The following is a 21,228-nucleotide window of genomic DNA, read 5'->3' as shown; positions in this document are numbered from 1 at the left end:
AGGCAGAACAACAATCATTATAATTTAGGATTAAGTAATTATTTACAGAGCACATTAAAGTCCTGATAGTAAATACATTATGTAAACATTAGACAGCATTGTTTTCCCATTTCAGATTAAACTAGCATACCTCTTTCACTTCACAATTGAAAAATGGTAATCCAGAACACTTTTCTTTGGCAACAAAAAATAGCTATAATCAACAATGGACACAAGTATCTTCTTACCAGCAAAACAGTCTTTCTTCTACAAAGCAGGGCAGAAATTCTGGGGCTTAGCTGAAAAATCCTTAAAGAGACTGAAGCTAAGACCATTGGCATAGTATGAGGAGGAGCAATGTCATTTCTAGGGGAGAAGGAAATAAGTAAATAAATAAAGGGTGACAGAGGACCTACATCTCCCCTTTCTAAACTGCCTGCTAGTACAGTGCAAAGGCAAAACATCAGAGGATGATTCAACATAGCCAGGGACCCACAGTGTCCCGGAAGGACAAGCCTGTGAGTTACTCCCTAATTATAGGGCACTCATGTTGGCCAGATACTAAGGGGCCATACTGCGGAAGAGCAGAGAACTGGGCCAGCGTTACTGACCAGGGAGGGGCTGTGGGCACAGCAGCCCCATGTTCGGTGCCCCTCTCGCGGGGCCGCACGGTGCCAGGCCTCCTAACCACAGGGCTCTCACGGGCTGCCTGAAGCCGCACAATGGCAAGAGGCCAAAACCAGGTATTGGAGCACAGAATGGTCTCCTGCTCCAGGAAATAAAGATCAGTACCACTCTCAACTACACATGCATGGCTCCAGACCTGCCTGGTTACAGTTGGAGTGTTACACCAGAGTCCTTTTCCATCCCTCAGACACAGAGATTGCTGTTTCTGAGCACTGCAATACCCCTGAAGGACACATCTCTAGCTGCATACCAGGAGAGCTCTCCTAACTTGTTTTAACTGCGAGAGTCAAACACAACGGGTCAAGCAGGGCTTTGACATGGTAAAGCAGAACATAGGTGAACTTTAGATACCTAAATACAAAACTGATTTAAAAAGCAGCCCTGCTTTAGTGACAGCGTATACATTTTCCCCTTTGTGTATGCACAAGTTTAACCTGGTTTGAGATCCTGGGTTCCAAACTTCTGTTTCACCCTGATTGGGACTGGGAACCTGATGCTGCTGCAAAATTCCCTGGAAGGGCCTGATCAAGATACTCCTTCACTTTTTTTGAGCTTCAGAAATTCTCCATACCCTTCTATACTTACAAAGAAAGGATATAAATGTATTTAATGTTTTTATGCATACACACACATTACCTTTAATCTAGCTGAAACAGTACTTTTAGAGTTAAGACATCCTCCCAAAGGGTAAAAAACCATCAATTTACATCACTGTTTTTCAAGCTTACATTAGAATTCTACTCACTGACACCCATCTTCTGAGAAATAGTGAACTGTCAACACCATACATAAAGTAACCCAAACCGGAAAGAGAAAACTCCATGTTTACTTCCTTAAGCCTTAGAAGTACATGATTTATTTACACTTCAAGGATTATTAAAAATAAAATTAAAATCCTTGCCTTCCTCTCTACAGAAGTTAGCCAAAATCAGGATGAATATATTTGTTGTCATATGCTCTTAATTCTGAGCCGCTGGTTTGGTTGGCAAACACTTGAATTTAGTCCTTGGTTTCTGGTTCTGTATTCACCTAAAGAAATGAGTAGTACCTATTCAAAGAAGTGATTAGTTGTAACAGACTATAATCTTATGACACATACAAGACCTCATCTTAATAATTCTTACAGCTAAAAATACGATCACCAAATGACAAAGTTAAGAAAAGTATATTTATTTGATTCTCCTTTTTGTTTGGTGACAAAGTAGTACATTTCATTAAGAGTGCACAGAAAAGAACAATTTTGAATCTATGAGATGGAACATAACAGAAGAAGGTAAATGCATAAAGTGGCATGTGGCACCTTTCACCAGATTTAGCAGCAATTACAATTTCCATAATGCTCTCAACATCACGCTTCCAAAATCAACAAAGCAAACTCATTCTTTTGAAGTTCCTGAAGCACTCCCTACATTGGTGTACCTCTTCCTTATTTAGTTGAGAGAAACACAGAATTCTGCGTATATCAAGTTACCAAATGTATAAACCAACCAACAAAAAAAAATCCAGACCAAAAAGCAAGGAGCCTCAATCTTTACTGTTAGAACAGAGGAGCAGCTCTTTTGTTATCAGATATGCTTCATACAAGCTCACCCACTTCTCATACATCTCATCTATACATTGCCTACTCAAATGGAGATTGTTTTTTCCCCGGACTGTTTTTCATTTTTATATATATATATATATGAATCACTAAAAAGGAGGAAAAGGAATGAGGAAAGCAGACAGGGGTAAGAGTGTGGTTGTCTCTTAGGATTCTGGACTTCTGGGTAATATTTATCCCTACCATGCAGGACAGTTGGCTCTGAAGTGGGAACCATTCAACTCCATTAGTACGTTGAAGTATGGAATGCTTCCCTGAATAGTTTTTTCCTAAATGGGAAGTTACTTGACTGAAACACTGGGAGGTTCTTCCCTTCAGGAAAAAAAAAAGCTTCCCATGTCAGTTAAAAATAACCACTTTCAGAAAATCAGTGTACAGCTGGTTCCCAGTTAAGGTTGTGAAGTTTCATGAAGGAAGCTTCTCCCATTTGAGAAGCTACAGTGTGATACTCTCTTACTCCTTCTGTTCCCAAGTGTTTTGCACACTCATTCTCAAGAGTAATACATGCTGAAAGGGAGGAATAATTTAAGTTTAGGGGCATTTAACAAGCCATGCAAATTTAAAGCTGCTACAGTGGAAAACTTAAAAAAACCTTAGTTTCCCTTATTGAGCACAAACATAAATCAAATCTTTAAGCCACACGGCATTAACTTGCACCACTCTTAGAAAATGCTTAAATCAATATTATTTCTTGGAATTTGTGATACTCTTTTAGCCAAGTTACATACACATCTGTAATACAGTTCATGATAGTCACTATGCAGAAACATATATGACTGCATAGTCATACATCCTTGTGCGATTCTGTATTGTATAAAAACCACACGTTATGGTACAGATGATGAAGCCAAGGTGCAAGATACAGATGCACTGCATGAGTTTCTTTAAATAAGGCTCAATTCTGTGCTGAATGCATTATGCAAGACACACATTAAAGACATGAAAATACAAAAACAACACAGTTTTCTTATATCAGAAAACAAACCTTTCAAATTCTCAAATAAATAGCTATTACATATCAGTTTCATCTCCTTCTAGAAATGTTGTTTCAAAAGCAACTGACACTCTTCCTGTTTCTGTTCTGTTCAAAAATAAATTGCAGATTAAGGCATGAGTATATTCTCCCTTTCAACTTAACATACCTTTAAAAATACTCATACTACACTATACTTCCTTTAACGCAATAAACTTTGACTTAAGTTTTCTGAGGAAGCATTGTTTGAACAGGTAAAGTGCTCACGTGAAAACAAATTTTTATACACAGTTTTTATACAGTTAATAAAACATGCAGTTTGAAACAGTCCAATCTTTTACCCTTTATTCATCACCTAAGTATCTAAGGACTGTAACTATATGAAATCGTTCATGAAATTCCCAGTTTTCAGTTTAAGTAACACTTAAAACTCCAGTCAGAATCAAAGACCTAATGTATTTGGTGCAGCACTGGAGTAATGAAATTAAAAGGCGGCAAGCTTATGCAGAACAGTAACAAAATAAGAAAAGATTTCCCAGCTCTTGAGAAAATTAAGATACATGTTTTTGCTATTATAATTTTATTATTTCATTCAAAACACCATAAAGCATTGGTGTACTTCACAATGGATTTCCTCATCCTCCCTTCCCACCCCCAAAGAACAGTGGTGATGATGGAAATAATGACAGTTGCAGTGAACTTTGATTTCAAGTCCTAGTATTCACTTATCCTTAGTCTAGGAGGAAAGTGGTTTACTTTCTGACTACACACCACAGAGTAGTTATGAAGTCCACCGCCACCAAGCTACCTTCATTCTGTCCCATACAGCCGAGAGAGAGTCAAACGCAGGGCGAACATCGAGGATAGTGAACTGGTAGTTCTTATCTACTGCTCCACCATCATAGTAATCGATAACATATCGCACTTCTTTTCCACAACGGTCAACAATCCAATCATGTCTGTCAAAGGGAAGTTCGTATCTGGAAAGACAGATAATAGACCATGTAAATATTTTAATGGATATTATGAACCTGGGAGGGGGAGTGGAATTCCTATTTAAGAAGATTTATTTATCCAGACACTAGCATAAGATCCCCAGTAGTACTTCTATCTTCTGGTAATTGTAACTTGCAATACCAGTTCTGAAACACCTTAAAATTAATTCCACATCATGTTTTCAGACACATCTCCCCACCTTCCCACCTCACTGCAAGACCTTCTTTCCTGCCCACGTACCCCATCCAGGAACGTATTCTGGCTCTTGGTGAATACTCCTTTGCTTTGCCTCCAAACCGCATCAGAGATGGTCCACATGGACATTCCCTGTGCATGCAATTAAAATAGAAAATAGTTTTTACCTTTTAAAACAGTTTTAAGTGATTGAACCACTATGCTAATTTGTTTTAGTAACAGAAAAACTGGAGAAAGAGCAACAATAAAAAAATTAATTACAAGCAATCTAAACCAGCTTTTTTTTAAAAAAAGGTTAAACACCCCCCCCCCCATTTCTGACAGCACTTACTACTGATACGATAAAGTACCTTTGATATGCTCCACACCATTGTTCTAATTTATGAACAGAGCAGTTCTCAGCAAATCTAATCCACTGATTTAATAGATTAAAGAACAGAAAACCATTTAAGAACTACAGAAAGATCCAAACTACTGTGTAACAAAGATCATGGAATTTCAGAGAGCAATTTCTACATACAGAATGCCTAACTTCTAGGAACAGGGACTATACTGACCTAAAAAGTGACAGGTTGTTTTACACCAGTCACTTTTGATCTAAGTTTACATCTCATACCTTTTTCCTAACAATTCCAATTAAATAGTTCCAAAATAGATACAATAAGAAGTTCATTTCTCCAAATCCACACTATACATGCACCACCAAAATGCTCGTTTTATCAACCCAATAATTATTCGGTTTTAGTTAAGATCTTCTGGATAATCTTACTAATCTTATTCTGGATAATCTGATCAATCAAAATGCAAACTCCTACAAGAGCATAACTTTTGAGACGTATCAGCACCAGAATATTTCTGCAAAACTACAGACATTTTACTTCCAAAGAATTACAAAAGCAAGAGCTAAACCAAAGGATTTGCTTTTTGTTTCATATGTCCATACACAGCATGAAGAGCTTCCCACTTCAGAATCTCCTTCCAAGCTTGCTCATTGTTTTGGTTGTGAATCTTAATAATGTTGGTCATGTCTTCACCTGTTATGTCATCATCTTTCCACCTCCACCTAAGTAAGTAAGAATTTGAAAACAGGTTACAAACGTTACAGAACAACTACACCACCTTCCTCAGTTTATCTGATAGGCTTTTGAATCTAGAGATGTAAGGTTTTATGCAAAAACACAAAGCAACTATGGAAACTTCTGGCTCATCTGCTTAACAATCTTGAGAACTACTTCATTTCCTGTGTAAAAGTGTACTTATTAAAATGATCATCATAGAGACCCACAAACTCCAATTAGCTAAATTAACTCATAACTTTCTGATCCAGTTAAGGTGAGTGTGAAAACATCAGCCTATCCACAGTATTCATAAAAATGCTTGGGAAAAATCCCACTTGCATTCCTAATGCGTGAAGTCCTGTATTCAATACATTCTGCATACATTAGAAAAGCCTTTCATCTCTCTGACCCTGTACTACAACTACACGTGCTTCCTCTTCAACAGACATTACACTGAACACATTTGTTTAAAGGATCAGAACTTGTGTGTTCAATATAGACTGCTTATGACATATCATCTTAAGAACAATATTGATACACAAAACAAATAATTACTATTGTTTTAATAGTAGCCACCTTTAAAGTTGATCTGTTTGAGAATGCCAAACAAATCATTACAAAAGAATGAGGAAATGGCAGCACAGAAGATTTTTTAGGCCACAGGAGACATTTATTCAGTTAGATCTTGCCTACTTTGAATTTCTGTAGACTCAAAACATGTACTTGTCAAACAGTTTTCACATTTTTAGCAATTCTGCAAAGTCAAGCTAGATGTTCTCACAATCACAGAACTTCTACCACCAGTTTATAGGATTAGCATGAAGTCAACTGAGTATGAAAGCTGGCAATCATGCAAAGTTTGTCTATGCCTATGCACTGACTTTTAATAAAATTTTCTTAGGTAGTGGCACTTGCCCAATATTCCCTACCATTGAGGCCAGCTCACCCTTTAGAATAAAGCTGTTTATAAAACCACTAATTTTTAAAACAGCTAGTTAATTATTTAGCATCCACAAATTCTTAAACAATGCCCATGTATAATAACTAATGATATTACTTCATCAATTTCAGGCTCACAGACTCCATCTGATAATTCACAGTGTATTTACCCTTTCCTTAGCATAGCATTCCAGAACATCTGCTCTGAAGGGTAGACCCATTTCTTGTCAGAATGTGCTCTAGGAATAGAAGATTCTTCTCTAACAGTTGACAGTGGAAATGGTTGATCTGGAGATGGCTGCTGATTAGGAGGAGGCATCTACAAAACAAGGAGAATCAACAACAAGCTAGAGGATGAAAATTTTTTGTTACGATGTTTGAGAAAAATCAAAGCATTATCAATCAGCTGCTACAAAGATCAAGAAGTTCAGCCTTTATTTAAATCCACCAAAAATTATCTTTCTATTCTGTCATAGAACTCTCTGCACAAGCTTGTCATCTGAAGACTAAAGTAACCCTTTTGCCTAAACTTTCAAAAAACCAATGCTTTTTGTAAATCAAAAGAAAACTTGGAGAGACCTGAATCAGAACTTACTCATACTGCTATTACACAGAACCTAAACCCCACTAATTCAGCATAAAAACCATGCACGTCACTAACAAACAGAAATAAACAGCAAAAGATATTTACAAACTAGAAAAACACCTTTTATCAAAATGATGTAGATCTGAAGAAGAGAATGTTAAATAAGATATAACTTGGCTTTACACAAATATTTGCACACAAAATTAGAAAAAACAGTGTAAAAAATTTAAAATAATGTTATTTGCCAGAGTTTCCACTTTAGACAGAGTCACACAGTTTACATTGTGCGGATAGTATTTCAGTAGAAACATGACTGAAGAAAGCATCTGAAATAAGTAAGTTACCATATTGCTAGGATCAATGTCATCTTTCCCTTGAAATGCACCAGACTTCATCGGACACGCTACAAATTCATACGCTCTTTCTTGATGTGCAGGAACATCAGCTGTGTTCTCAGTTCTGTGATCAGGAGTGTTCATGTGCATTGGACAACCTGAAACACAGGAAAAAAAAACAGTATATAATTTGCTACAAAATGAAAACTCCGAAGATGTGACAGGAAATGGAAAACAGTCAATTGAATGCTCATGTAAATACAAAGTGGTATTTCGCTTTTTCTTCTGAGCTTTGCAACAATTTTAACTATCTTTCCTGAATTTTAGGACCCAGTACCATGGTAGGATCTCAGCTTCTTATGTAGTCCTTGAATGCTCATTCCCCACCCCATGCTGGCCCCTAACCGAACTGTTTGTATTTAAGATTTCCACAGCAATGTTAATCCAACACGTGTTGATTGTGTCAACAGAAGAGCTGATGTCCTCATTCTCCATTCATCTTATTTGACCTTCTGCTGTCCTCTTCCAGATGCATGTTCTCTAGTGACACCCACCTGCTCCCAGCTACTCTCTCTGTGGGGGCCCCTGCACTCCCTGACCCTTGGCAGGTGTACCACTTGATGGGAATAGATCTGCAGGACCCCTGTGAAACGTGACAAACGGGAGTGGCCCACAGGTTCTACAGCAAGCACCTACTGTCTCTACAGTAAGACAAGGCAGCTTGCATGCTGTTCTGGAGAACAACTGACTCCTTTTCATGAAGTCACTTAAGAGCAATTTTTGTTAAAGGAAAAACTCGAGGTTTTATTTGTATAATTGTATTTTTTTTCCGAAAAAAATATTTTTCAATCTGTTTTCCGTATAAAGAGTTTATTTAATTTACGTTTCAGGAATGATTACCGCTCATTTTTTCCTGATGCATAGGGCATTCTGAAGGTGGAGACGCCGTCTGGTGTTGTTTGGATGCATTTGGCGACTGACCAGCAGCGGCCGGGGAGGACGCAGACAAACCCATGGCTTCTGTGCACCAGGTTTTTTTAGGTCAAGTCTCTAAAGAAAAAACAACAAGCATCTGTAAGACAAAGCTACACTGGCTATATATTACGGTGAATGCAAGTACAGACACGTTGCTGCATCACAAATTTAGAAATGGAATAAAAAGTCGGTTTAAGTAAATATCCAGCCTAAACCAAACCCCACGGCGTCTCCCAGGGCTGACAGCGAACGAGGTGGCGTGGAGCAGCGGTGCGGGGCTCCCACAGGGATCACCCACGCGTACAGCCGCCGCTCAGCCCGCCCCCTCGCGCCCACCGACGGCGGGGCAAGGCCGCACGGTGCGGGGGGTCTCTGTCCGCACCCCGAACCCGCCGCAGCCCCGCACCGGGCAGCGGCGCCCACCCTGCCCCCCGCCCCCTCACCGCGGCACGAAACGCCTCACGAACGCCGCGCGCGAGGCCGCCGCGCCGCTACACGCACCGCGACCGACCCCGCCGCCGGCGGCCGCGGGCAAGGTCAGGCCCGCCCCCCGCGCCCGCCCGGCCCGGCCCGGCGGCGTGCGCCCTCCCCCAGCTCCCGCCTCCCGCCGCCGCGCGGCGCGTCCCCCAGAGCCGCCGCCGCCTCACCTCAGCCCGGCCCGCGGCCGGCCCCGACCGCAGCACGACGCCTCGCGAGAACGCGGCGGCGCCGCCGGTCCGCCCCGCGCCTGCGCCCGCCGCCGGGGCACCGCCCGCCGCCGCCGCGCTCGGGGCGGGGCCGGAGCGGCGGCCGCCGGGAGGGAGGTGCCGTCGCCGCCGCCTAGCGGGGCCGGGCCGGGCCTGCCGGCGGCCCGAAGCGGGCGCTGTTCCGCCAGGAGGTGGCACCGGGGGCGGCTCGGCGCCGAGCGGCCGCGGCGGGGCGCGGTACCGCTGCGTTCGGCGGCCTGGCGGCGGGCGAGGGCTGCTGGGAGCGCCGGGCTGCTCCCGCCGGGGGCCGGGCGGCGGCGGAGCGGGCACGCGCCGCGGTCTGCACGCCGTGGCCGAAACCCAGCACGGGGCGGGGGCTGCCGGGCCCGGGGGCTGCCGGCTTTTGGCTGTGGGACCTACGTAGAAGAGTACAAAAGTTGTTTCAGTTTGCCAACAATGAACTCTATGTACCGAGGCTCGCGTTTAGGCCCCGTACAGCTATGTTAAGCTCACAGCTAGTTCATGCTAAGTCATTATCCCTCACGAGCGCAAATAATGTTTTTTAAAAAGTATAGGAAAAACAATGAATGTAGTGGCAGCGTGAAGCAATGTTGTAAAGGTGTATCCTTTCTAGTATTAAACTTAACAGAGATGCTAAGGTTCCTTAAGACGGTTTTTAAACTTCAACTAGTCAAGAAAAGGAAATCACAGCTCTTCAAGAATATTGCCTTATTTTGGTGCTAGAAGACACAGTTTAAGTATATGCATGAAATACTGCGCATAACACTGCAGTCTGATGACTGAGAAGATGAGGGTCATCTTGCAATCAGAGCAAGGCACACTACTGTCACCCCATCCGTACCCTTTTGACTAACAGATGTGAGCTACACACAAACGGCTGCTAATGGCGAGTACAAACCCTGCAGACTATTTCAATGTTCATCCCACAACACGGACTCTCAATAGGCTGTCAAGTGCAAAAGGCAGGTGGGGAGACACAAAACAAGCTTTCATTATGAATATCTAACAATTAGAACTGTTCAAAAAAACCTATTTTTTGGAAACACTTCATTAGAGCAATTAAAAATAAAGTAGGAAGGAATTTAAACTGCAAGTGGCCCAGTTATTACATTGATTTGGGATGAAGAAAATCCAAATTCGAATCTGAAAGAGGTGTATCCTTTACACCTTCTTGTATATATTTTGGTGTAAGGAAATAATTATTCCCATTTCTTTTGGAAAAGATCGGAAAGATTCATAAAGACAAACTGAAGCAATTGTAACAAGCACTATTTCAAATTATATAACTACCTGAATTAAAAATTAATTCTATACATGCCTGTCAAGACTGCTTTTAAGAACATGTTCACATACTCTATTTCAAAATCGTATCTTCCTTATTAACAAGGACATTGCCATTCAGTGTGCGCACAAAATAAAAATCTAAGTATAAAGTAATATCAAATATCCATCCTTTCACTCATTTTTGCCCTTTTATAGTCTTTATTATGTAAGAGGAAATTGTTTCCTACCCTTTCTGCATGCAAGAATTATTAGCACAGCACACTGAGAATCTGGAGTTAGGAAAGTGGCACCATGTCAATAACTGAGTCGCTATTACAAGCCTTAGAAAACATTATGATTGCTTCCACCATTGCCCAAGTTTTAGGCTTTGCTGAAATCTCTGAAGACTACATTAACAGTAACAGCTGTGTAAGCAGCACTAAACAAGATCCAACCATTTTTAGTTTTCATTTGCAGCACCTGACAACACAGTTTAATAAGCACCTCCTGTAGACTAACTGTGGTCTCTCCTTCCAAATATTTCAAGTCAGTGGCAGAACAGCTTAAGGTAAAATACTTCTCTCTGATGTTCTCAAACAGGGAATTGTTTCTACACTCTCAAAGTAATTATGCTGTTGTTATGCAGTCTCCCTGCTTTCCACCACCACATTCCACCAGAAGCAACATTTGCACTACTTAGTCATCGTTATAGAAAATAGTTTTCCCCCTTTATAAGGTAAGCCAAGTAGCAAATACTTTTTCCTCAATGTAAAGCGTTACAAAGAACACCAAGGTCACAACCTCACCAAAGCACACAGTCTACCCTTAGGTATACTGTACTGTGAACTCCAGAAAAGCACAGCAAAGTAAGAAGATACAACAGTAGTCCACCATCTGAAAAGTGACACATTACCACTGTGAAGGTAAATAAAAATTTAAAAAATAAACCTAATGCAGAATTATCACACCAATGCGAGCACTGAAAATAAAGTTTTCAGCAAGAACACAGCGTGATAAAAAGAAAAAAGGGAGAAAATGAAGAGCAACTTTGCACCAGAACATGACAAAGAAGTGGATGTACAAAATACTTTCTATATCCTACATCTTAGGGAAAGGTATGTTTCTCACCCTTTAAGAAAGATTTGTTGAATTTGTCAGGTTAAGAATGGCTCACTGAAAGGCATCTCTTGTTCCCAGCCATGCTTGGTCCTTCCTTTCCACCATTCAGTGTTAAAAGCTGCTCAGTGCCAATACGAAAGCCTCCCACCGAGCCCCCATTGTCCTTCCTCAAGCAGTTGGAAATCTGACCTATATAGCATCTGACCCCAAATAACATTTGCAGACATTCCCAGTCACTTCCAAACAGACTGACTAGTTAATGAGCAGTTTTCTACACTAACAGTGTAAAATTAGTATCCTATGAACATAATTTACAAATTGAACTGAATACCCACTGGAATGCTTTGTGTTTTCTTGTAGTAATTTAACCATTGCATAATACAAAAGAAAACTCAAAGCAATTCCTGTGCTTGGAAGCCAGTGGTTAAGATATGAAATACCAGCAGCTTCCTCTGAAGATGCTCGGAAAAACCTCTGAGTTTTACCACACAATTCATGCTTCCTAGGCATATGTTCACTGCACATATAGAAACCAGGAATTCCCATATTAATGAACTTAATTCCCTGTCTTAATATTCAGTAAGGGACTGTGTAGCACATCACATAACACACTGACAACAGTAGCTCTTTATCCCTAGAGCCTTCAGACAACTGTCCAGCTTACATCCTGAAAGATGTGGTATTACAATACAGTGCAATACAGTTATACTATCTGATATAAATTTTTACTCAACACACAAAATTTATAGTTTAAGTTACATCCCTCACCCCAGTGATGTCCTACACAGAATTTCAGCCTTTAAAAGTCCAGCCACCTGAACAACAGTGAGGCTCAGACTTTATACTCCCTCAACACCTTTTTTTAAATAAAAAAAGATACAGCATGAAATTTCAAGATGACCATATAAGATAGTTGTTTCTGAACTGAACCCAAAGAAAATTGTTCTTTCATGATGCATTCATTATAGGTACATAAACTTTTACCATATTAAAAAAAAAAAAATCACAAATATGAAACTGTGTTCCTTTCCTTTATTATGAAGTGCTGATACCTTGCATACAACATGCAATTTATTGCTTATTGACATTATTGCATATATCAAAGGAAAAAAATCAGCCAATATCATTTTATGCAAGCTCCTAAACTCAATCAAAATATAGAAATGCTTTACAATATCACTGAAATACAACAAATAATTCAGAAATATTTTTATAATAAAAAGTAAATTTAAATCCCTAATACTTATCATTCGCCTTACTAAGACTGATGACTTTTAACACCGATCTGAAGAATTGTTATATTGCATTTTAAAGTTCTTGTGCCATGATAAGGATTGCTACTTCAATTGGGCCACATTACTATTTGAATTCAATAATGCAGCCCTGACATTTTGTGTCAGTATTAGTATTTACTGCAAACCAGATTGTCAAAATTTACCAGAAATCAGTCCAGCAGAATTTATAGTTTTCATCCTTGCTGTGCACGAGTTAGATATATTTCTCAAGTTTCTTCTTAGACAGAAGATTATAGAAACATTTTTAAATTACAGATTCTGTTACTTATGACTAACTTGTAACTCATTTGTTCCCAACAGTTTTTGTAATTTGGTTTTATATCAGGTTAGCTATGCTTATGTGTTAAATTATTCTACGTATATAGGTATCTATCCATATTAAAGAAAACACTGTTTGGTATATGCATGCTAGAAACAAATCCAGGATATTTCGATGTGTGCATATTAAGTGTGCAAATTATATAGGCAAGCTCATGATTAGCCCTTTTGCTCCTTTCCTCCTATCATATGATGGATTTCTCTTGTGAAACTGGAATAGGATTACAATAAGCAAAACCAATATATTCTGCATTCAAAATGTTATGTTCTGTATTACAGCCCAGTATTAATATTTCAATGTTTCTTTCAAACCAGGCAAGTTTTTTAAAATATCAAAATTTTAAAACTTGGAAGACAATTTACATGCAACATGTTCCACATGGGTGCAGATTCTCGTATGGTTAAATATTTATAAGCTCATAAAAGCATGTCCTTTCCACAAGACAAGTACAATGCTTGACATCCCACACAGATTAAAATAAAGATATGCTAAAGAATGTTTTATTTGCTTTTATACTTTCAATTTCAATATCTAGGAGGTTATAAATAGCACACTGAAATCATTATATGGTTGATACCAAGCCATGCTGAACTCTTCATAATTCACTCTCTTAAAGACATTTCCTTTACAACTAGACTAAAAATTTATATACATCATTTTAATCAGACACCCCCTCTGTGCAGGACATCACAATGAAACTGATCTCCGAAGAAATTTTGCCAAAATATTTCTTATACCAAACAATATCATTTATTCTTCATAGCTACCTTCCATCCTTTACTGAGCTATAAAGTGCTTGGTTATTATAAATAGAGTAAGAACATCAAAGGAGGTAGCTAGTAGAGATTTGTAATGGGTAAGAAACCTTACCAGGTATTACCACCTAGAAATATGATTTAATGCTTAATCCCAGATCTCTAAAGATCCCAAGCAGCACATCCTTCATCATCTCTACCATAAAAAGAACTTTTAAGTTGCTTTCAGAAAATCCTAAGACCTTCACCTGTCCAACAAAGAGATTTTACCTGGGTTTGGATAAATGCTCATAAATATTGATCACTATTTCCATTTGACTGTTGTCAGGATCTCAGCAATGAAGTACTGTTCTTTTTCCAGCTGTCAAATATATTCCACAGATGGACTCCACCAGGAACAAATCCTTCCTCAATAAGTTTGTTGTAGCCAGATATGTTGTAACGTAGGCTGTTATACAGTAGAGAGGGCTGCCCACACTTTTCAGAGTCTTCTACGCTTGCATTTTTTCATCTGAAAATGCTAGTCCCTTTTTATTTGCTTTACTGATGACTTTCACCAGCAGCCAACACTGCACCTGATCCTAAGCTGGAGTAACTGTCAAGCAGCTTTTTATTTTCCTCTGAATGGCTCAGCAGAAGCATCACAAAACAATTTTACAAACTTCTCTATTAAATGATCTTTTATGAAAAGCTTGTATGTACATAAACACACAGAAGTCCAGTAGAGAAAGTCCTTTTCATACAGCAACCAACAACTGACAACCCATCTTACACTAGCTTGAAAATTTTGAAGTTTCATTCTCCACTGTGAACAGAGATATAGAAATACCTTTCTGCTATGTATCAATCTGCTGTTGTCCCAACCACAGCAGTAGGAAGACATCTGGATCGCTATAGTTGTGTTCTCAAAGTCTACTCCACCTCTCCTCTTTAAACCTGCTTGAACACATTTACTCGTGGAACACTTGAACACTTTTACTCTTAGGTTAACATTAGGTTCTGCTCTATGAGTAAACTTCTCCCATAATTTTCTAAGTAGAGATGGAAGTAATTATCTTCCAGACACTGCAATTAATTTTTTTTTTATAAATTGTAATAAAAAATTTGGAATTGTTAAGAGTTTATATATAAGGTCAGCTCCCCTTGTTTTCCTGTGCATAGGGTATTTTTCATTATTCAATAGATTAAAATTTTTAAGAAACTGAGTTACCAAATTACTGAGCTTACTGAAGATAGCATGTATTTATAGAGGTAGAGTAGGCTTCAGAGATGTAATTCTTACCACTGAAGAATGCGCACAGACAACCCATAACGCATCTCCATCACGTAAGGCTCTTGCCTTCATTGAAAACCATTGGAATGCTCACCAAGAAAATGAGTATTTATTTGAAGCACGTTTCCTCTCTGCAAGTACTGCATCCACAAATCAATTATAAAAGCAAAACTTTACCTACCATTCCCCTGTAGTAGTTCTGAAAGTGGTACTTACTCATCTTTCAATGAAAAAGTAAAGCCATAAAAAAAAAAAAAAAGAGAAACTTGCATTCCTACATATGGCCTTACTGGCACAAACAGACTCTCCCATGATCATCGTGCTATTTTATGTCACCTGGTACTGAAGAATGTAAAAGAAAAGAACAAGGTATCTGAGCGTTTTTTACAAGATTAACTTCTTGCATTTGATTATGTCCATGGCAAAGACACCTGGTGACACACCAAGAGTCTGCTTTTACACTAGACGATGCATCTGTTAAAAATAGTTTTATGCCACTAATAAAATAACATTACATTCTAAAAGGTAGCATTTATTACAATGCTACTTATCATGCATTTTATTTTTTTGCATAAAAAGCAAAGACACAAGCTTGCAACATTAGATTTCATCAATATTTCAAAGTTAAAATTAATGAAGTGCAATTGAAAAATGGATGCTGCAGCTATCTAATTTGCTGTATTATAAGCTTTTAATGGCTGGTAAAAAGTGCCCTATACTAATGCATTCCGTACATCACAACTTCGCAGCCTGTTTACTACAGTCCTTGCCGAATACACTAGTGTTAATAATTGTTTTCATTAGAAAGTTGTATTCTGACACATAGTAGATGCATCAGGACATAATTAATACATTAAAAAAACAAATTAGAAAATTTAAACCTAATGCATTGCAAAATGTTGTTTTAATTACACTAATTTTGTACAGCAATCAAAAGTATTACATGTTTTAAAATAATTACCCACTTCCGTTCCATTCAGATTGTTGCCCAAAGTGTATTATGCAGGGGATTGATTTTTTTACAAATGTAGTTTTAGCATAATTTTATTCTAGCTTGACTTTTTTTTTCTTCTATCAGACACATCTATCTAGAAGTGAAGGAAATGGACCACTTTAATAAATGTTTTCCATTGAAAACAAAAAATTTAAAATACTGAAATAGTGAAGATCAATGCTAAGAAGGGATGAATTTCAAAAAGTTTTCATGAATTATCACCTTAAGGAAGATGATTTGGAACAACTCTTATCAATCTTTTTTTCATCCTAGTTTCCAAGTAATAAAGGCAGAATTCTACTTTCAAACATATTCTCCAAAATCCTGGAATTTACTCAATTTAAAATTTATTTTAGAAAGGAACACGCTATTACAAAGTGATTCCCTGATCTAGTGACTTTGAAAGCACAAGTATTTCATGTACACCTTTAAAATATAAAGGTGATAGAAATACAGAGCCTTTGTACATACCCTAGATTTTGCATTCAATACACTGAAATTATTATTTTAAAAGATACCAGGTTCTGCAAATTAGTATAAAAGGGAGACTTTTTTCTTTCAGCAAAGCAGGTCACAGAATCAACTGTCAAAGACTATGGATTTACTGATACCCAAATAAGGTACTGAGCTCACTCAAATCATACAAGTAAACAGATCAACTGCCAACTTTCCCAAGGCATAAACAGATCTTTTGTCTGCAGGCTTGTGAAGTATTAATAAGCACGGTTTCCAAAAAATAGAAGCATTAACAATCCTTGATATCTTCCTTAACAAGACAGGATCGGGAATCAGTTTTGGAAAAAAGCCTGCTCCGTTAAACAGTGGAACTAGGCTTATAAAAGTGCATATTATGCTAGCCTAAACAATACTCCCTGACATCATTTTAACTGGGGAACTAAACTCATCGCAGCTGCCTTTGTTATAAGGCATTTCAGCCTACACAGTCCTCTTGGAGCCTTACAGGCAGCCTATCCCTGGAAGAGGGGAATGCTGCATCCCTCATCCAAGAGCACAGTCTTGGGCACTCACACCTCCAACGACAGAGGGGAGAGTTCATGTCACCCAGCTTTGTTAGAGTGAACAGGACAAGAGAATAAATTGCTTAAACAGTCTGCTACAATAACTGCGATGTGCACTAAAGTACTAAGTGAAAATGGATACTTATAGCACAACTTACCAGAAGATATAACAAGCAATGTCAAAAACCAAACAAAACCGAAAAAACAACCACACGAAAAAAGCCTCACATCAAGGAAAGAACCAGAAGTTAATCAGTCCCAATTCAGATATGGTTTAAAGTAAAACAAAACCAAACTACACACAAATACAGCTCTCAAAATCATTTAAAAACAGAATTTCTTTAAATTATATTATAAATTAGAGTCTACACTATTCCTACATGGTAAGATTCCTCTCTGAGCCCTCCAAAACTTTAAGTATGCAGAAGAAGGAACAGAGTACCTATTGAAAAATACAAGTTTAAAAAAAAAAAAAAAAATGTTGTGCCTACAGAAGTGAACTGTCATTCTATACAACTAACATATAGCTTTACAGAAGTTTGGCACAGTTAATTCAAGAAGGTTTTCAGTTAACACATCAGATTTCTCATGTGGTTAACAAGGAAAATGTGACAAAAATCCTCAACACTTCATATCAAAAGGGTCATTTCTGTGATAAAAAGTATTACTCTAAGTTACACATCACATATAGAGAAGAAATTAATCTCTTTACAATTAAACGTCACATCCAAATAGCCAAGGGTTAAAAATACTGAGGAGAGTTGCAGCACTTCTCAAAGGTAGCAGCAGCAAAGGAAAAACCACTCCAGTAAGAATTATGCTGTTTCCACATGTCATTTACCATACTAACTCATGAAAAAAATTACACGGGCAATTTAGAAGATATACTATTGCATGTAATCAAACACAGCAAAAGTGAATCCTTCCCATCAAGATCAGAGAATTTTAACAATTTTTAAGATATTCTGTAGTCTTATAATACAGCATTTTAGATAAAATTATTTCATAAATTTCCCAAAATGGTTTGCATTCATATAAAGCAGAACAGAAAAGCAGTAAAAGACTTCACAGAATTGAAGCTACATTTTTAGCTTGTCTTGCAAAAATTAAAAAGTTGTCAAGAATGAAATCTTGATTGTTATTCCTAGAGGAAAACATAGAAACGTGCCAGGAAACCGCACCATATCAGGAGTTTGGGGAGCTTTTTTGTTTTCTAAAAAAAGAGATGTCAGTATTCACTGGATTTATAAAACAAATTAATCTGAGAAACCTGAGTGAAACACTTCAAACACACTGGTGGACAGCAAGCAAGTAACCAGTCTGCTCCTCTCTAATTCCAGTAGCTTGTAACTGCTTAGAACAGACACGTGGAACTCATTTGTGTGAGCTTTTGCTTCTATTCCTCAGCGGACAGGATCTGTAAAGCGTGGCCCTGGGTGTGCAGGCAGTGTGGCTAGGGAAAGAGTAAGGTCAGTACAGAGGTAATATCTTGTTTCCTTAAAAGGAGCATTCCATGTTAAAAATGTGCACTGTTTCAGTGAATCCAAACTATTTTCATAGCAGAAATTTCATTTTATGCATATGATTTCTAGTCAGATTTTCCATTTCTGTGAGTTTTGGCTTCCTCCTGTCCAATAAGACAAATGACTTTGTAGCATCCTTTTGCAATTTTGACCATCCACATCACATTCATAACATCCAAGACAACACTTGAGACAATCCAGGCGCTCTGGGCTGCAAATCCTAATCTCTGGAAAGCCTCTGTTCCAAACGAAGAAATTACATGGCTGTAATATATAGGCATGACGGCAATCCTCACCACGAAGAACACAATTGTCATCAGCACACCATTGATGATGTTGGCCTTTGAAGATTTAGGATATCCCAGTATTTCAAAAAACCACCTGCAAAAGAAGTGTTCACAGATACCAGGCAGACTTGAAGCCATCTCATTAACAACAATTTTTTTTAATTAATAATTTAATTTGTTAATTGCTCCTACACCCTTATTCCTAAATTATTGCACTGTCTTTGTTTAGTTCCAAATTCTTCTGCTTGGCTGCATTTTTTTTTCCCCACTTAAACAGTGTGTGATATCCAGTACATTGCAGAATAACATGTAAAAAAATCCTGCTTTGAATTGTAAACCAGTTGACAACCACCGTGCACTTTTGCGTAATACGCTACAATTCAAATTCTTTTTAAATAATAAATACAAATTTATTAGTTGTTACTATAGTTTGCACCAACAGTCAACTAAAATTGTATTAGTTTACCTGAACGCAATTCTAGCACCGTATTTGGATACAGTAATCTAGATAGAGCTCTAATTTTCAGTTTCTCAGATCTGGGATTTTCTGACGGGTTCTGTTCAGACGGAAAACAGAACTTCAGAGCCAGGCGCTGTAAATGGTACTGGATTATGTCACATCTAGCATGTTATGCAATGAAAAAGATAAATCTAAGAACCCCCTCTCCCACTACTGCTACCAGGTCATAAGCAGTCTTAAAAAAAACCCAACAAAAAACCCAAAACATTCTTGCATATTAATTCCTTAGCAGACAGGCAATAACTTATCTATTGCCTAGCACACAGAACCTGTGGGTTGAATTCCTAGAAAAAGGAACAACAACCTCCTGTAATTCTTTATCATTCACACTTGAACCAGAATAAACACAAGGACAATTTGTTCAACAACGGCAGGTTAAAGACAGGACCAGAGGAACATTATTTATATCACTGTATTCATGATGGGAGACGGGGAGGGAAAGTGAAATAATGAGTTTATTTCCAACAAGATACGAGGGTAAAACTATTTAACAAAATAACAGTTCTAAAATGTTTTTTTTTAAGTCATTTTTAATTACCTACAGATTACAACCTAGGTAATTATAGATATACTAAAACAATTTGCCAGACATCCAGCTTTAACAGAAATACTCCAGGAATTCATTAAAAGTGCAACTAAGACAATTAAAATCCAGGCACTCAAGGTAGCAGTCCAGCCTAGAAGCAGGATACTTCACCACAGAAATAATTACTCGGATGGTGGAGGGGGACCTGATATATTTGGTCAGACTAGCAATCATACCCTGTACTTTCATTGATATATACAATGCAGATTCCAAAGGTAATATCAAAAAGGTTTTAAAATACACTGCAATATGCCAATATAGGTAACTGGACATCTGTTTAGCAACATCCCTCTCCCAGCAAATTCCAAAAAATACAAGTCAGTAAATCAGACTTATCATTGCAATTCTACCCTCCACAGTTCATCATTAATTACATAAATCCTGACAGTAACATTAAAAGATCTAAATGCTTGGCATGGAGACAACCTCCAATTAGATATCCCTAACAACACAGACAGGAAATACACAGACAGGTCTGAGATTAAAATATCATTTTATATTTTAATAATAACTCTTTTGGTAATACTAAGAATGCAAACAAGAAACATAATGTAAGTCTTATCATTATCCTCTACTTACTATCTTAAGGGTCTGGTTCTCTTCAAATTTAATGAAAAAAAAAAACCAAAAAGAAAACCATTCATGCACTGAGATGACATCCCTTAGTGCAAGGGACTTTATTATCTCCTACAGTGATTTCCGTTTTTCTGAGAAAACAGTAAACGTCAGTATTCAAAGACACATGATCTCACCACAGGCATTTTAAAAGTATAACATATATTACTTTTAGTAGCCAGATGCATCATGATACTTCCTAATGCCACAGTCTGAAAGGTAAGCATCAATATAGGTACCACTTAACCCAGGATGAAATCCTATCGTGGTAGAAATCAGTTGGGAGAATGGCCATTCACTAGGACATGAATTTTAATATAGAAATCTAGGCTGTAATACCACTTTTTCATTTTCTTACCTTCCTCTACCTTGTATTACTATAACAAGTAAAGAAGTGTTTATTTACTCCTCAGTTTCTCTGTGCACATGGAGCACGGGCTACATTAAACTATGATGTCCCGTTCAACTGCATTTGCAACCTCTGGAGAGCTCCATTATCCCACCCTGCCCTCCTCTGAGTGGAATTTGCCAAGCTAATGTTCAAAAGGGATCTCAGAACAATCTTTTTCATTCTTAGAAATCTGAGAAATGCTACAGTCGCATTAAATATTTCAGAGCTTACAGTCACAA

General features: G+C 38.2%; 2 protein-coding genes across 6 annotated transcripts in view; both read right to left on the bottom strand.

Annotated features, from left to right (window-relative positions):
• Positions 1-1,704: 1,704 nt before the first annotated feature.
• On the bottom strand, positions 1,705-11,678 carry HCCS (holocytochrome c synthase). Of its 3 annotated transcripts, none has more exons than XM_074906617.1 (7): positions 11,422-11,678; positions 8,249-8,398; positions 7,358-7,506; positions 6,598-6,746; positions 5,374-5,493; positions 4,476-4,562; positions 1,705-4,219 (listed from the first exon to the last, which is right to left on the bottom strand). In XM_074906617.1, exons 2-7 carry the CDS (start codon positions 8,361-8,363, stop codon positions 4,021-4,023), a joined length of 819 nt encoding a protein of 272 aa, XP_074762718.1. In that variant the 5' UTR covers positions 8,364-8,398; positions 11,422-11,678; the 3' UTR covers positions 1,705-4,020. The 3 variants fall into 3 exon arrangements, with proteins under 3 accessions (XP_074762718.1, XP_074762716.1, XP_074762717.1); XM_074906615.1 differs by lacking the exon at positions 11,422-11,678 and adding an exon at positions 8,971-9,084 and having other exon boundaries at positions 1,706-4,219; XM_074906616.1 differs by lacking the exon at positions 11,422-11,678 and adding an exon at positions 8,825-8,865 and having other exon boundaries at positions 1,706-4,219.
• Positions 11,679-12,439: 761 nt separating this feature from the next.
• The window catches only part of TLCD4 (TLC domain containing 4), a 29,651-nt gene continuing 20,862 nt past the window's right edge, over positions 12,440-21,228 (bottom strand). For all 3 annotated transcript variants that reach the window (XM_074906614.1, XM_074906612.1, XM_074906613.1), the window contains exon 7: positions 12,440-18,971. In XM_074906614.1, coding sequence (XP_074762715.1) covers positions 18,656-18,971 — 316 coding nt within the window. In that variant the 3' untranslated portion in view covers positions 12,440-18,655. The remainder of the gene's footprint in view (positions 18,972-21,228) is intronic.

This window comes from Athene noctua, chromosome 5 (genome assembly GCF_965140245.1).
Source record: "Athene noctua chromosome 5, bAthNoc1.hap1.1, whole genome shotgun sequence".
Classification (NCBI taxonomy): domain Eukaryota; kingdom Metazoa; phylum Chordata; class Aves; order Strigiformes; family Strigidae; genus Athene; species Athene noctua.
The sequence above is the reverse complement of the archived record's forward strand: the minus strand, read 5'-3'. Positions and strand labels throughout refer to the sequence as shown.